The sequence below is a fragment of the Acipenser ruthenus genome, chromosome 3 (genome assembly GCF_902713425.1).
Source record: "Acipenser ruthenus chromosome 3, fAciRut3.2 maternal haplotype, whole genome shotgun sequence".
NCBI classification, from domain to species: Eukaryota; Metazoa; Chordata; class Actinopteri; order Acipenseriformes; family Acipenseridae; genus Acipenser; species Acipenser ruthenus.
This window is the reverse complement of record NC_081191.1, coordinates 81,994,542-82,009,930: the sequence shown is the minus strand read 5'-3', so window position 1 is coordinate 82,009,930 and position 15,389 is coordinate 81,994,542. Positions and strand designations below refer to the sequence as shown.

Genomic DNA, 15,389 nt, shown 5'->3' with positions numbered 1-15,389 from the left:
AGGTCATGGTTTTGTTTTATTTAGTTTACATTGAGTCGGTGTAGCAAATTAGTTTTCAATCTGAATTCTAACTAAAACCCTTCACATCTTGTCATTAAAAGTAGTTATAATGTAAAAATGTAATGAAGTACTATATCTATAGCCCTACCATTTCAGGCTGGTCTAACACGTGCCTATCCGTTTCATCAGCCAATAAAGAGTTGAAGGGGTTTGTCAGTCATGTTATTTCTCAAATCATGATTGGCTGCTGTTTTCTCCTCGTTCTCTCCTGCCACACATCCTAAACTAAGGAGAGCGGCCGGGATTGTGAAAGTACCGGTACATAAGGATCGGGCGAATTGACTTTGAGTGAGGTGAGTAGTACAAATTGAATTTTCTTTTAAACCCGAAGAATTAATGCAAGACAACACACTCGCTCGTAATATCAAAATAGTGTTTGCAATTCATCTCTTTAAAATGGTTTGGTCTTGTATCTATTTAAACATTTGACAGGCTTGTCCAACAGATACAATCGTTTATAACTGTAGTGGGGCCCTGCCCAGGTTAACAGTTCCAGTATGACAGGGTTAGGGGCTGTGTGGTCCATTGGTTAAAGAAAAGGGCTTGTAACCAGGAGGTCCCCGGTTCAAATCCCACCTCAGCCACTGACTCATTGTGTGACCCTGAGCAAGTCACTTAACCTCCTTGTGCTCCGTCTTTCGGGTGAGACGTAGTTGTAAGTGACTCTGCAGATGATGCATAGTTCACACACCCTAGTAGTCTCTGTAAGTCGCCTTGGATAAAGGCGTCTGCTAAATAAACACATAAATAAACAATAATAATAAGTGTGTTGCCTGATAATCCCAGGCTACTTGCTCACTGAAGATCTAGGTATCCCTGTAGATAATCATCTTCTCTTTACAAATATGCAAAATATTTTTTTTCATGAGCAGTCTTCTGTGCGGCAAGTTTAGTGCATTCCTATTAAAATGATCCACTTAATAGCAATGTGGGGTCTGAATAAGGGCAAATTGGCAATTAAGTACCCATCCCCAGATGTAAATGATTTGTTGCTTTTTAGCTGTAGTTTTGTAAAAATACAAGTGTGACATGCAGGCAGATATACTTTAAGCACCCCCCGATTTACTCAATGTGGCTCCCCATAAAATATTGCCACAATCCCGTTAGCCAAATTGTCATGCTGCTAGTACATCAGTAGTGGGTTATTTAACAACAATATTTATCTTTTTTTAAACTGATCATTTAACAGGAAGACCTTAAGAGTTTTTTTTTTTTTTTTCTATGTGATTCCAAAATATAACGACCTTGCTATGTCAATTGTAATATTGTTGGAAGTAGTCAGGTACAAACTCTAGTAAAGTTTTCTGATACAAAGATATTGTTAACTGCTTTCTAATTATGTGTCTGTATGTATTGTTCTCTTCTGATTTGTTTTTCCGATCGCTGGCATTGCTAGAATGTCGTGTTGTAATCTGCTTTCTTCTTACTCTTATTTTTAATTCCATGTGGGAGGTAAAGTTAACTTGTTTGCTCAGATTAAAGATTTTGCCGGCCGAGTAGTAGCAGTATTATTATTTGTATTTCTTTGTCAATTGGTAACCTCTTTGAGAGCAACAGTTACTGTATACATGTTTTGAACGTGAATGTGCGACGTAAGAAACACAAATATCGATTAGGCCCTATAACTAATGTTTAAATCTAATGGTAATGAAAGATGTTTTTTTTTATTATTATTATTATTATACGAAATTTCAAAATACAAACACTGCATTCTTGCTGTTGGTGAGAATTTAATTTATAATATTTAACTCTTTTTGTATATAGTGCTCGACATCGCTTTAAAATAAAATATATATATATTAAGTTACTGGTACGTTGCTGACATTGGTAATACAGCAGCCACTTCTAAGTACAGTGCCATAGTTACATTACGATCTGTGTATTGATGTGCGAGTTAATTAATGTACCAGTGTATAACTAAAAGGCTGTAAGTGGAATTTGAATTTCCAGTCCAGCCTTGGTATGTTCCAGTTTATTCATTGTTTGTACTGCAACATAACACTGGTTGCCTGGCAATGCTACAAATACTTCTTAATTAACTGTATAGTGATTGTTTAGCATACAATAAAGTTGGTTAGTATTATGTTACTTTATATAAAAAAAATTACAAAAACAAAAAAAAAAACACACTATTTGTTGGAAGATGTTTATTTCTAAGCATAAGATGGTCCAGGGATGTTCAAATTGGTCTCAACCAAACTAAAGCATACGCTTTAGAAATATAAAGTAAAATATGCCAGAGCTGCAACACCGACACATATTTTGCATTCAGATCCACTAATCTAATCATGGGTTTTGAAGAATCAACTACTTTGAGTTGTCAAGAGCTTGAAACATTGAGAAAGACAGCGGTGGCCTGGCTAAGAAGGTGCACAAAAAGACATTCAGATATTTATTAGGAGAGACTTTCCTAAGAAATATTGAGACTTTAACATAAAATATTGCCCCAACCCCAGTTCATCAAATTGTCATGCTGCTACCTGCTTCAGTAGTGGGTTAGGGTTATTTGACAACAATATTTAATTTGTTTAACTTTTACAGGAAAACCTTAGACTTTTTTTCCTATTTGATTAAAAATATTCCAGATTATTTCTCTCTCTCTCTCTCTCTCTCTCTCTCTCTCTCTCTCTCTCTCTCTCTCTCTCTCTCTCTCTCTCTCTCTCTCTCTCTCTCTCTCTCTCTCTCTCTCTCTCTCTCTCTCTCTCTCTCAGTTTTATATATATATATATATATATATATATATATAAAACTATGTTGGAAGTAGCCTATCTACTTAATAAAAATACAAGTACAAGCTCTAGTAGATTTTGCTTTTACAAAGATATTGTTATCTGCTTTCTTTTTCTGTATATTTATTTAAACCTGTCGTGAAGTTGGCTGTATTTTACATTTCTTTTACTGTAAATCTACAAGAGAAATATATAGTAGGCCGTAGGCTCTAGAGACTAAATGAAGAATATGAGTAGGGTGGGTTACAGCAAACCAACCAACTGCGATTCCAAACTACAGTATGGGCAGCTTCGTAACATCCTTCAACATGGGCACTGCTGTTGGCAGTTGTATTGGATTAAATCATGTTGACAGTACTTTTGTGAACAGTCAGTGCAGGATAATTAAGGCAGTCAAGTTATGTAGGTCTGTATTTTTCTTTATACATTCTTTAGTAGAACAAAAATACAACATTGGAATTTCAAAGTGTTTTCAAGATTAACCCTTGCCTTTAACGAGTCAATAATTCTCATCAATCATCATATTAAAAAGATTAATTTAGATAAGGGGGAAAAAAAGAAAGATTATTGTCTTTTGCATGTGTTACAAGATTATCTATGAAGCTATAGGTCCAGGTATATTTCTAAATGCAGGATTGTGTTTCCTACAGATGTGTACTGTGGCAGTTTCATAGCATCTGTACAGTAGGTAGGCAGCTGGGCTGGTGGTTTCAGCATATCCACATCTGTCAGCATTTTTCACCTTGAACTTCATCCCAGAATATTGGGATTGCTTTTACCATACTAAGTTGTGTTTTTAGTTTTTTTTGTTGTTTTTAGTTTTTTATAAATATGACTGTTGAGTATAATATGACTAGTTTAGTATTTCTGTCAAAACAAAGCCTGTGAGAGGGTGTGGGTGATTCACTGAAAACACAGTAGTCAGCTAATGTCTTTGAAACGGTGTTAGGTGCACAAGTGTTTACAAGTGTGTGGGGTTACTATGGAGACACTCCAGTTTACTACCATCAATGGTATCCTCTTGAGTTGTGTAGACACACGTAGGTGCAGAAATAATAGTCCATAATCAAAAGGAAAAATAAAAAAGGAAAACAAACACTGTAAATAAAACTACAAAGAAAAGTGCTGCTTTAAGCAGGGTCTCGCAGCCTCCGCTAGTCTGCGAGGCACGAGATACAGTGACGCTGTACCCTCAGTACACTTTAATTGGGTTTCACAGGTTCCCCCTAATCTGGAATAAGGACGCAGGGACTTTACTAACCAGTATGGCTACATGGAAACAAGCTGTTGCAGCTGTTTTCCTCAGCCGTCCCTCTGTATCTTCTCTCTCTCTCTCTGGACACTTTCTTTCCCTCTCTTACTCCAGTTCTCCAAGCAGTGCACTGGATACTGAAGTAAACTGCAGCTGTGTTTCAGCATGAAGGTGACACTGACAGTGCGCTTCGTTCAACCTTGACTTCTGTACACCAATGAACTGTACTTGAAACCTGCATGTCCCATTTTGATCACAGGCATTCTTATACCATGTGTCCTCAGGTATTGAGCAAATCAGAAACATTGAGCACTTGCATCCAAAGTTTGCTCTTCATAAGCCTTTTTATAGAATGGTTGACAAAGTGTTTGTGGAAATGTTGAAATCTGTAGCAACCTCTTTCTTGTACTGTGGTGCATCATCCACTGCTTTTAACACCTCATCTTTCATCTGCAAGGACAGTGCACGTTTTTAAATGAGCACTATGGCAACTCGAAATGCATCATTGGCTCTGTTGTCCCCAAACAGCACTAAAATACAGTAGAGAGGCGCAAATGTGGATGCAAGTTAATACATTTCCCAATATAACTTACACTCAGTGGTTCGAACTAGTGCGTTTTACTTTATTCACATTTTTATTCCCTGGGAGGGCTCCAAAATAATTTGCACCAACAGGTATTTTTAGTTAAGTGAATTCGTGTTGTAGAAGTAATTTTACAGTAAGCGACTGCTAAATTTTCCAGGGACCTTGTAGTAAATTCGTACCAACAGGAAATTAGTCTAATATGAGTTCCTTTTAACGAAAATTGACTGGAAGTACTGTTGTCTTTGTATTATAGATAGTAATGTGGATTTGATAGTATTAGCATGTGTATGATAGATTAATCACTTTTATATAAGTTTCAAATGATTCAGAATTGTAGTAAACATTAAAATTCCGATCCAAGAAAAAAGACATTGCATGCATGAGGGGTCCCCAGGGGCTATTCCCTGCCATTTGGAGTACATGGTGGGCCATGTCCATACGGTTCAGTCCTACAGCGAGTGCTGCATTGGCCTTTGTACTCCACAGGGTTAGGCTGGAAAATCTAGGAATACAATTGTAAATACGTATGTATCTGTATATTATCTTCTGTTGGGGACTGTATGTCCATATGTCACACCAGAGGACGCATTAACGCAAAATTTTGCATCCTAGACGCAAAAGAAATCCATTGGAAGGAAAAATATTTTCTTGCATTCACGGGACACAGAGAATGGGGAAATGGACGCAGACATGAATATTTGCAGTAATCTATTACACTGCAGCAAAATTACCGTAAAATACTTTTGTTTAAAAAAAAAAAAAAAAAAAAAAAAAAACTGTTCTTCTGTATACAGCCTTCTCATTTCCAGCTGGCGGTCGGCTAAATTGCTGTCTACTTTGCCAGATGAGCCGCCTAAAATAGTTATTTAAAAAAGAAAGATAGTTTTTACAGTCCTTTTATGTTCCAGTGAATTAGTATTCCAAATGTTTTTTTGTTCCAGTAAAATAGCGGCAATTTCCACAATTCATTACATATGTAAGTCGAGTAAAACATTCTTCTCAGAGGGCATTTAATTTCCAGACTTATGTTTCCATGGACACCGTGAATCACGATGGACCAGTCAGTTTCGAGCTTAAGCGATGTTGGTGATGAAGGCCGAACTGTACAATCATATACCTGAGTCAGTAACCGTAGAGCAGAGTTATGACATTGTATAACCTTTTTTTTTTGTGATGATCTATCTATGTTTAAATAGGCATGGCACTTAAGTTAGTTAGTTATTTTTAGAAGACTATCAATTCCCTTTAAGAAGTTCAAGTCAAATGGAAATGTATGTTCAAACTTACAGACGTGCTCAAATTTGTTGGTACCCCTCCACAAAAAACGAAGAATGCACAATTTTCTCTGAAATAACTTGAAACTGACACAAGTAATTGGCATCCACCATTGTTTATTCCATATTTAATAGAAATCAGACTTTGCTTTTGATTTTTTATTCAACATAATATTGTAAATAATAAAACAAATGAAAATGGCATGGACAAAAATGATGGGACCGCTAACCTAATGTTTTGTTGCACAACCTTTAGAGGCAATCACTGCAATCAAACGTTTTCTGTAGCTCTCAATGAGACTTCTGCACCTGTTAACAGGTAGTTTGGCCCACTCTTCCTGAGCAAACTGCTCCAGCTGTCTCAGGTTTGATGGGTGCCTTCTCCAGACTGCAAGTTTCAGCTCTTTCCATAGATGTTCGATAGGATTCAGATCAGGACTCATAGAAGGCCACTTCAGAATAGTCCAATGTTTTGTTCTTATCCATTCTTGGGTGCTTTTAGCTGTGTGTTTTGGGTCATTATCCTGTTGGAGGACCTATGACCTGCGACTGAGACAGAGCTTTCTGACACTGGGCAGTACGTTTCGCTCCAGAATGCCTTGACAGATTCAAGGCACCCTGTGCCAGGCACAGCAAAGCAGCCCCAAAACATAACCGAGCCTCCTCCATGTTTCACTGTAGGTATGGTGTTCTTTTCTTTGAAAGCTTCATTTTTTCGTCTGTGAACATAGAGCTGATGTGACTTGCCAAAAAGCTCCAGTTTTGACTCATCTGTCCAAAGGACATTCTCCCAGAAGGATTGTGGCTTGTCAATATGCATTTTAGCAAATTCCAGTCTGGCTTTTTTATGTTTTTCTTTCAAAAGTGGAGTCCTCCAGGGTCTTCTTCCATGGAGCCCACTTTCGCTCAAAAAGCGACGGATGGTGCGATCAGAAACTGACGTACCTTCACCTTGGAGTTCAGCTTGTATCTCTTTGGCAGTTATCCTTGGTTCTTTTTCTACCATTCGCACTATCCTTCTGTTCACTCTGGGGTCGATTTTCCTCTTGCGGCCGCGCCCAGGGAGGTTGGCTACAGTTCCATGGACCTTAAACTTCTTAATAATATTTGCAACTGTTGTCACAGGAACATCAAGCTGCTTGGAGATGGTCTTGTAGCCTTTACCTTTACCATGCTTATCTATTATTTTCTTTCTGATCTCCTCAGACAACTCTCTCCTTTGCTTTCTCTGGTCCATGTTCAGTGTGGTGCACACAATGATACCAAACAGCACAGTGACTACTTTTCTCCATTTAAATAGGCTGAATGACTGATTACAAGATTGGAGACATGTGTGATACTAATTAAAGAAACTAATTAGTTTGAGATATCACTATAATCCAATTATTTATTATCTTTTCTAAGGGGTACCAACAAATGTGTCCAGGCCATTTTAGAATATCTTTGTAGAATAAGCAATAATTCATCTCTTTTCACAGCTTCTTTGCTTTATTCTATGACATACCAAAGGCATGCAAGTATACATGATAAAATAGCTTTTAATTTCATCACTTTTCAGGAGGAATGAAGCATTATTTCAATGAGCTGTAAGGGTACCAACAAATTTGAGCACGTCTGTATGTACAGTACGAATCTCTTCTTCCTCCTCTTCTGTTGATGTCACACTTTCCATGTCTTCACAAAACACAGCGATATTCTTTGTATATTAGGCAAGAGCAACAGTTGGGGGAGGGAGGGTATTTTCTTGCTAAATGTAATGCGACGTGAAGCGCTGGTGTGTCCAGGCCCTTTAGGGTGCTGAAAGGTTGGTGCAAACATAGATACACAGTATAAAAATGTAGGCATTAATGAATGGGTTAACTCAGCATTTGCTTGCACTTTGAAACTTTTTACTCCTGCACACTCACCAGCTGTACAGTTGGTTAATCGATCTGAGTGCCTCTTGTGGCGACACTTTCTGGCATAATTGAGCTACAACAGTATTACATTGAAAGACTTAAATAGTGTATACAATCTATGTTAATAACTTTTACCCTTGTCCAGTGTCCTACATAAGCATTAATTAATTTCTGAAGTAAGTAGTCATACTTTAATACAAGTTAAAGCTAGTAATCCGTGTTCTGCAGTGTTTTATGGCAGACTGCAACCACCAACCAAAAAGGGAAGCTGCTCCAGATTTCCTATAGTAGCTCATGTTAATCTCCTAAAGTGGTATGTTGGTTTGTGCTATGTATTAATCAAATTAATAAGAAATATCCAAGACCATTTGTGTGTGTAATTTGTGCACCAAAGTGATTTTCTGTTTCAACATTACTCTTTTTCCATTTGAAAAGTAGTTTCCATGTTTTTCCATTTCATATACCTATAACTTGATATTTATTTACTGGACTTTTACTTTCAAGCTATGTTGTTCAAGTAAATGCCAATACATTATTTATTGTTATTTGTATATATTTTAATAAAGCAACAGTAACAGAATTATATATACTGAAAAGTTGTATTCATGAGCATCATATCTAACACTTGCATCGCAGAAATACTGTATTTAAAAACACTATTTAAAAATTAAACATAAAAGGCTTTATTCTTAAAATGAGTGCATATACAGCACAACTACAAACAGTGAAAAAAATATAATCAAATACACATTTCAAAAGAAACGGTTATGTACATATACCCGTGTACAGGTGTAAATGGGTATACGTACACACAAAACTATAAAACCAAAATCATTGTTTCTAATACTACATAAAAAGAAAACATAACACTATTTCCATTAGGACAGCTGCATTGTACTCCGATGGAGGAGCGTACGCGCCTGCCAGCTGACTGTGCCTGCATCCAGGAGCTGTGTTGTAAACACAGATGCAGTTCCATTGAACACTATTGTGTAAACTGGTACATACAAACCTGTAAAACCAAAGTAAAATAAAAGTTATATATATATATATATATATATATATATATATATATATATATATATATATATATATATATATATATATATATAAAATAAAAGTTTTATATATATATATATATATATATATATATATATATATATATAATATAAAAAGAATATTTAACATACATTTCATATTAGGCACATACGTTGTTATCCTACCTGTCATTTCAGTTTGCTGTATGCATCTGAGTGCAGCTTGCCATATTCCAATCAAAATGACTACTTTCAAGATTAAATATTTCCTTCTGATATATTCCCAGTTGCATTTCTGGAACAAAACAAAGGATTGTTGTCTCCCGGGTACTTTGAAAAATAAGCAACTAGGCTTTCACTGAGTTTGCATCTTGACAAATCAACAATCATAGCAATCTGTCTCGTAGTCAGTCTACAAACAAAGAAAGGCTTGAAATAAAAAAATAAAAAAACACGTGTGCTAGGTGGAGGAGGCGTGTCTTGTTTGCTGCATTTACAAAAAAAATAGAATATTTTGCGTTAAATTAAAAAAAAAAAAGACAGGTATTATAATGCATGGGTTACATTGACCCACGTGACGGTTCTAGGTAGAACTGTTTATAACGTTGTCATTTTTGCGATTCTGGCTATCAAATGCTGTCGGGATGTTTATATATTTAGGAAAGTCAAAAACGGACATACACATACGATTTACAACGGAAGAGTAATTAACATTTTAAATGCAAAATGGGTCAAACTGACCCGCATAGCGGTTCTAGTGTTAAGGCACATATTTAGGCCCAGGATATGCAGGATTTAGACCCCTGCAAAACCCTGAAATTTGTTTTTGGTAGGGGGTGTTGCCACTTGCACCCGCGCTTGGGGAGGATCCCCATACCCCCCTGACTTATACTTGGGATTTCTAGCCTCCTACTTTTCAATGAAAAAGAAGAGTATAACAGCATTGATTTAAGTTACACTCCAGTCCTGTTTGGCTTACGCAGCAATATTAAGAAGGATATTTACTTTTAGGCCCTGTTCACACTACATAACCGATCTCGAGAACCATACTCAAAAAATGTTTTAATTAGTCCAGCTCAAAGCCTCCACACTGAAGTACCATTTCACATTTAGTGGGACGTAATGCGTACACACACTATTACTATTAAAATAGTTTGGTTACAGTTCCTAGCAGCGCAATGAACCGTGGAAATTAATACAATAGTATCCCACCATGCATTGTATTTTATTTTAAAATGATGTGTTATGCCTCATATTAACAAAGGTCCATATTTCTGAGAAATAAAACTGCAGTATTTTGGAAAAAGTAAATGCAAACACACACATACAAGTAGAGCTTGAGGTTTTCAGGTTTTGTTTTTAAACAGGTGACGTCTGATTTAAGTTTCATAATGAAACTCAGAAAAAGCTGTTCAATTACAAAACAATCTTTCATATCTTCGTATCTTGTCTGAGCCTAATTCTGGTCCCTTTAATTTTATTTCAAACAGAGCTGACAAATTACATGAATTGTTCATCCCCAATCCTACTTTTAACTCGCATTTAAGTTTTGCAGTCGCCTAATTTAACGTTGTGCTTTTGTTATTTTCCCCACTAGTTTAACAGGGATGTCCTGACAGATTTTTTAAGCATAAAAATGAATACCTAGTGCAGAGTGTACACTGATAGCAAGTCGGCTGTCAATCGGAAGTTTGTTTGCAAAGCAGTCAGCATCTTCAGGGGATTCTCATGAAGAAGATCACCCATCTGCATCTCAGCCATCTACTGCTGACTACGAGTACTACAGTGACCGAAGCAGCTGCAAGCAGTAGTAACGCAGAAAAACACAAACGAAAAATACGTTCTTAGAATTTTAAATTGGAGATGAAGTATCCGTGGCTTGTTTATCAATACAGCAAGATGTATTGTAGTGTGTGTGAAAGAGCTGCTGGGCAAAAAAAAACAAACATGCACACACATGTACAGATTTTCAAGAATCTTCGCTTCAATTAAGACACAAACATGGCCATGTGTAAATATATGAACACAAATGTAGATGAAGACATCAAACAGTGCTAAGAATCCCGTGTCTTTGTCAGGCGACTGCTCTACTTTTCGTGTATAACAAGTAAAAAAATGTGTCCGAGAATTGCTTATCCAATTGTTAACATTAATTATTTTAAAGTGTTACATTGTTGTGTCCTGTGTTGTCTGTATCGCAGTGTTGTGTTTTTAAACATATTGACTCTTTTTAATTTTTAATCACACATCATTGGTCATAAATCAGTGGGGCAATACATTTCTCAACATTTACTGTGGAGTCTTTGCCAGAAAATCGCAGTGTATCCCAATCACGCTCACTCTTGCAACAATACTGGTTTTCTGTACCCACAGTACGTCACTCGGTTCAGTCGGAGGACCAGCATTGTTGCAGAAGGGATCAGGATAAACTGCAATGTATAAAAGAGCACATTGTGAAAAACATATCTAAACTATCAGGAATATATTCTTAATAAAGAAAAAAAAAAGATATGGAGAGCACAGAAGAGTGCAATGCTAAAGTATTGTCTCTCTTGTTACACCAGGAGGTTTTGTTACACTAAGTTTATTGATAATGTCAGATTCTGGGGTTCTAGAGGAGAATTTATCGTATGTCACAAGGACATTTCTCCATATATCTGGAGAACCGCTTAACAACCAAAGTCATTGTATTTATCTTGCTCTTAATTGTATTATTACTTGTACTGTGATACTTGAAATGTATTTGCTTACGATTGTAAGTCGCCCTGGATAAGGGCGTCTGCTAAGAAATAAATAATAATAACAAATTGTGATACTCTGTACTGTTCTGTATACTGTTGATGTATGTCATGGTCATCAACCTTTTCATCTTACTAGTAGCTGTGGTGGCGATGTATGTTACTGGCATTCTTAAGTCAAGTATTCCTGACTAGCATTCCATTTTTTTCAGAACAATAACCATGAAGCCCATGCTGTGCAGCGGTCATAGATGATTCATTTTCTTATTCAGATTGTAAGGATGATCCTGGAACATGCAGGTTTAGACATGGACTCTGTAAGTATTGCATACACTGTGATTTCACAATCATTTAATCCTTTCTTTCAGAAACATTCGGTTAGTTGGGTATGCATTATTATTTATTTATTTATTTATTTATTTATTTATTTTTAAAGAATGCAGTGGGCATAATTCCTGAGCATTATATAAGGCTGAGATAGCAATGCGCAGTCCAAGTCCCCCCTCCCCCCCACTAAAAAAAGGCTCAGGGAACATCTTCAGTCTTTTAAAGGTAATATCAGATAACGATTTCCTTGTTAGTTTGGCTAGGGTTTCGCTCATTTAACATCAGGGCTGAAGGAATTAAAAAAAAAAAATTAAAAAAATTGAGATGACCCAACAGCCTGTTAGACTGTGAATATTGAATGTTACTACTGTCTCATTTGAAAAATGTTTTGCATATTTTGTTTGCAATACACCGACTTTGACTAACCGTAAATTGAATTAAGAATGTTACGGTTAATACTGTATTTTAAAGTCACTGTGTGTCTTGTTTAATTTTTACTCAAGGCATTTTGGACAGACAAGCCCTACGGGTCCTCTCGGAGCATTGTAAGGAGAATAGCTACCAGCCTTCCACTGAAACCATGCCCTAGAGTTCAGTTTCAGGTATGATGAGTGGCACATTGTTTCCATTGTGTACAGTCATGTCTAAAGTGTTTACACTCTTAAACTGCTTTTTATATGTGGTTAAGACAGTGTTACTGCTTTTTTTTGTGTGTGCCTGTGTTTAAAAAAATACAAATAAAATAATAATTTAATATTTTGCCTTTTAAAAAAATCAGTTTTTTGTTTCACTGTAACCTTGATTGCACTGTAATCTGTATTCATGGTTTGTTATTTGAACTTTCCGCCAGCAGTTAATGTGCATGTGCATTCCCTCGCCATAGACATTTTTATGATGGAAATGGATGTTCCAATGAATTCTATATTCAGGAAGGATGAAAAGGTCATTTCAAATGCATGCAGACAGAAGCAGCATTTTATTTCTGTTTTGCACATGATGTACATGCCTCTAATAGCAGTGAAGGTGTAGGAGGAAACAAAATGTGCTCTGTGGCATTTTCCCTGATTGAGTAATAATGCTTGACTAACAACAAATAAAGCGAGATGTAATACTCAGCTGTCAAAATCCATTATAGAAATACATCTCCTTTCTGAAGTAGTAGTAAATTGTAATTGTAATTGTAATTATAATTAGTCAATAAGCACCCACACAGTAGAACAGTATATTTGTACACAAACAAAATATTGTCATACACAAAATAAGAGCAATCTTTAGTAGAAGTTATACAGAGTAGTTGTATATGGAGATGTCCAGTCTTATCATTCCATCTCTTTGTGTGCGCATACAGTTGATGAAAGCATTGTATGTTGCCATTTCTCAACGTTATTTAAACATTAACAAATTTGTATAGTGCTATGTCAAGTTTCTTTGCTTTACAGACTTTTTTTCTTTCATTTCATTTCTTTTTTTCTTGTAATAACCTTCTCATTTAGAGATTTTTTCTGCTTCTCTGAAAAGAACACCGTTACACTGGTACAGTTCACTTCAGACATTCTGATTCTAACTGTGACAAATGTTTACAGCTGTCCCAAAAACAAAAAAGTGTTATTATTTAACCTGGCAATTGAAATTATGATTTTAGTACAGAAACTAAATTATGTTTATGGATGACTGAAGAGCCTTTTGCACTTTATTAATACATCTTTTCTTTTTATAAAAGCCCACTTTGACTCTTTCTATTTCTTCTCTTCCTTCTGTAGCTGTGCTTGGAGAATACAGTAAACCTGCTGTAGGTCAGTTCTCTGTTTACATGTTGTGTTGGAGGCATGTCAAATTGTACTAAGCACTAACCTTTTGTTTGACCACCACCCTCTCACAAACACACACACAAACTAAATTGCTTTTTTTTTTTTTTTCATTGAATAATCTAACTGACTGATATCTCCAACATTTGATAATCGCTGTGTAAACATTTACACAGTCCTGTAATGTAATTGCACTTGCAAAACATATTTTTTAGAATAAATGCCATTGTCCCTATTGTGCATTGTAATATAAAGTTGTAAAAGGAGCTAATGCACACATTTTATTTGACGTGGCTATATTTTAAAACTTTTGATAATGCATATTTTGTAAAACTGTCTACATGCTCTCATTACCTTGCTTTCAAAAGTTTTGCCGTTCTCTTTTCTAATTTCTGAAATGACTAGTAAGAATAAGAAAGTTATTAGAATCATGTTTGTTATAAACATTTGCTAATTATGTATCAAGTCTGCAAGTTCTTGCGTGCGCGCTAAAGAGACGTTTGCTGCCACATTTGTAGCCTACTTTACATTACTTTTATGATTTCAGCTTGAGTGCCTTTTAAGTAAGATGACACTGGCTGCAACTCTTGTCGTTTTTTTATACACAAATAAGCTTACTTGAATTGAAAATAATTTTGGGGGGGCAACCAAAATAGTTTAATAATGGTGTACTCAATGACACAAAATAACATTTGCTGAATCTCTGATTAAATGCTTTTTGTTATTTCCCCCGTTTCGGTAATCCATTGCAAATACAATCCGTTATCACTCCGACAGCAGAATAGCTTAACCAATAGCAGTTCAAAACACTCGGGCATCACATTTTCTGGTGTTCGCGCAGGTGCACAGGGACGCAGTACTAGAACACATGAGATGCTGGATAGAAGTGATGTGGGAGCAAATACGGAAGTTTAAATCTGTAATAAAGTAATCGCTTGCTTTTGTTTTAGGGCATTGAAAAATTGTAGGTGCCCGACTCAGCCAAGTAAGCAATTTTTTTACATGCCCCACCGAAATTTGTACATTCCCCGGGCATGTTGGGCAATATAGTTTTCGAACACTGATGTTGTAGCCCTAACAATAATATAAACATTTATTAAATAATAAAAAAAAAAGAAAGTGAAATGTTGCTCTGTTTTATTTCTTGTTGCCACAGTATACAAACTTATTTTTAGGGAAGTTTTTCAGAGTTGGTTGATAGAGTTGGCTGGAATAACAGTTCGGAATAACTATGCTTCTGGTAAGGAACAGGGAACAAGATGACAACCGAACATTGGTTTTGACCTCACGGCCACGTTGTTGGTGTGTGTGTTGTTTTTTTTTTTAAAGTTTAAGTCTTCTGGCCGCAAGATGAAAATCTTACGGGCAAATCAAAACCTCACGGTCAGGGAAAAACATGCAGGACACGCGCATCAGATTGCTTCCTTCAAAAAAGGCTGAAGCAGTTCACAAAAATGCCACCGCCAAAAAAAAAACCACACAAACCTGAAAAGTTGTACAGTGGACGGTACCTTAAGGAATGGGAGGACAAACACGAATTTCGTGGCTTGATAAGGGCTTCTCCTGACTACAGGGATTACACGTTTTGTATTCCATGTAAGAATGTGAAATGTTAATAATAATGAACACAGCTGATGAAAAAAGCTTTTTTTCTGTAGATTTCAATTAATAAACTGGGAGAAG

The 15,389-nt window shown here is 36.1% G+C and overlaps 1 protein-coding gene across 1 annotated transcript in view; it reads left to right on the top strand.

The window, feature by feature from the left end:
- Positions 1–41: 41 nt before the first annotated feature.
- Positions 42–15,389, top strand: part of LOC117394985 (mitochondrial fission regulator 1-like) — a 28,517-nt gene continuing 13,169 nt past the window's right edge. Inside the window, exons 1-3 of the mRNA XM_033993783.3 lie at positions 42–353; positions 11,787–11,891; positions 12,405–12,503. Coding sequence (XP_033849674.3) covers positions 11,826–11,891; positions 12,405–12,503 — 165 coding nt within the window. The 5' untranslated portion in view covers positions 42–353; positions 11,787–11,825. The remainder of the gene's footprint in view (positions 354–11,786; positions 11,892–12,404; positions 12,504–15,389) is intronic.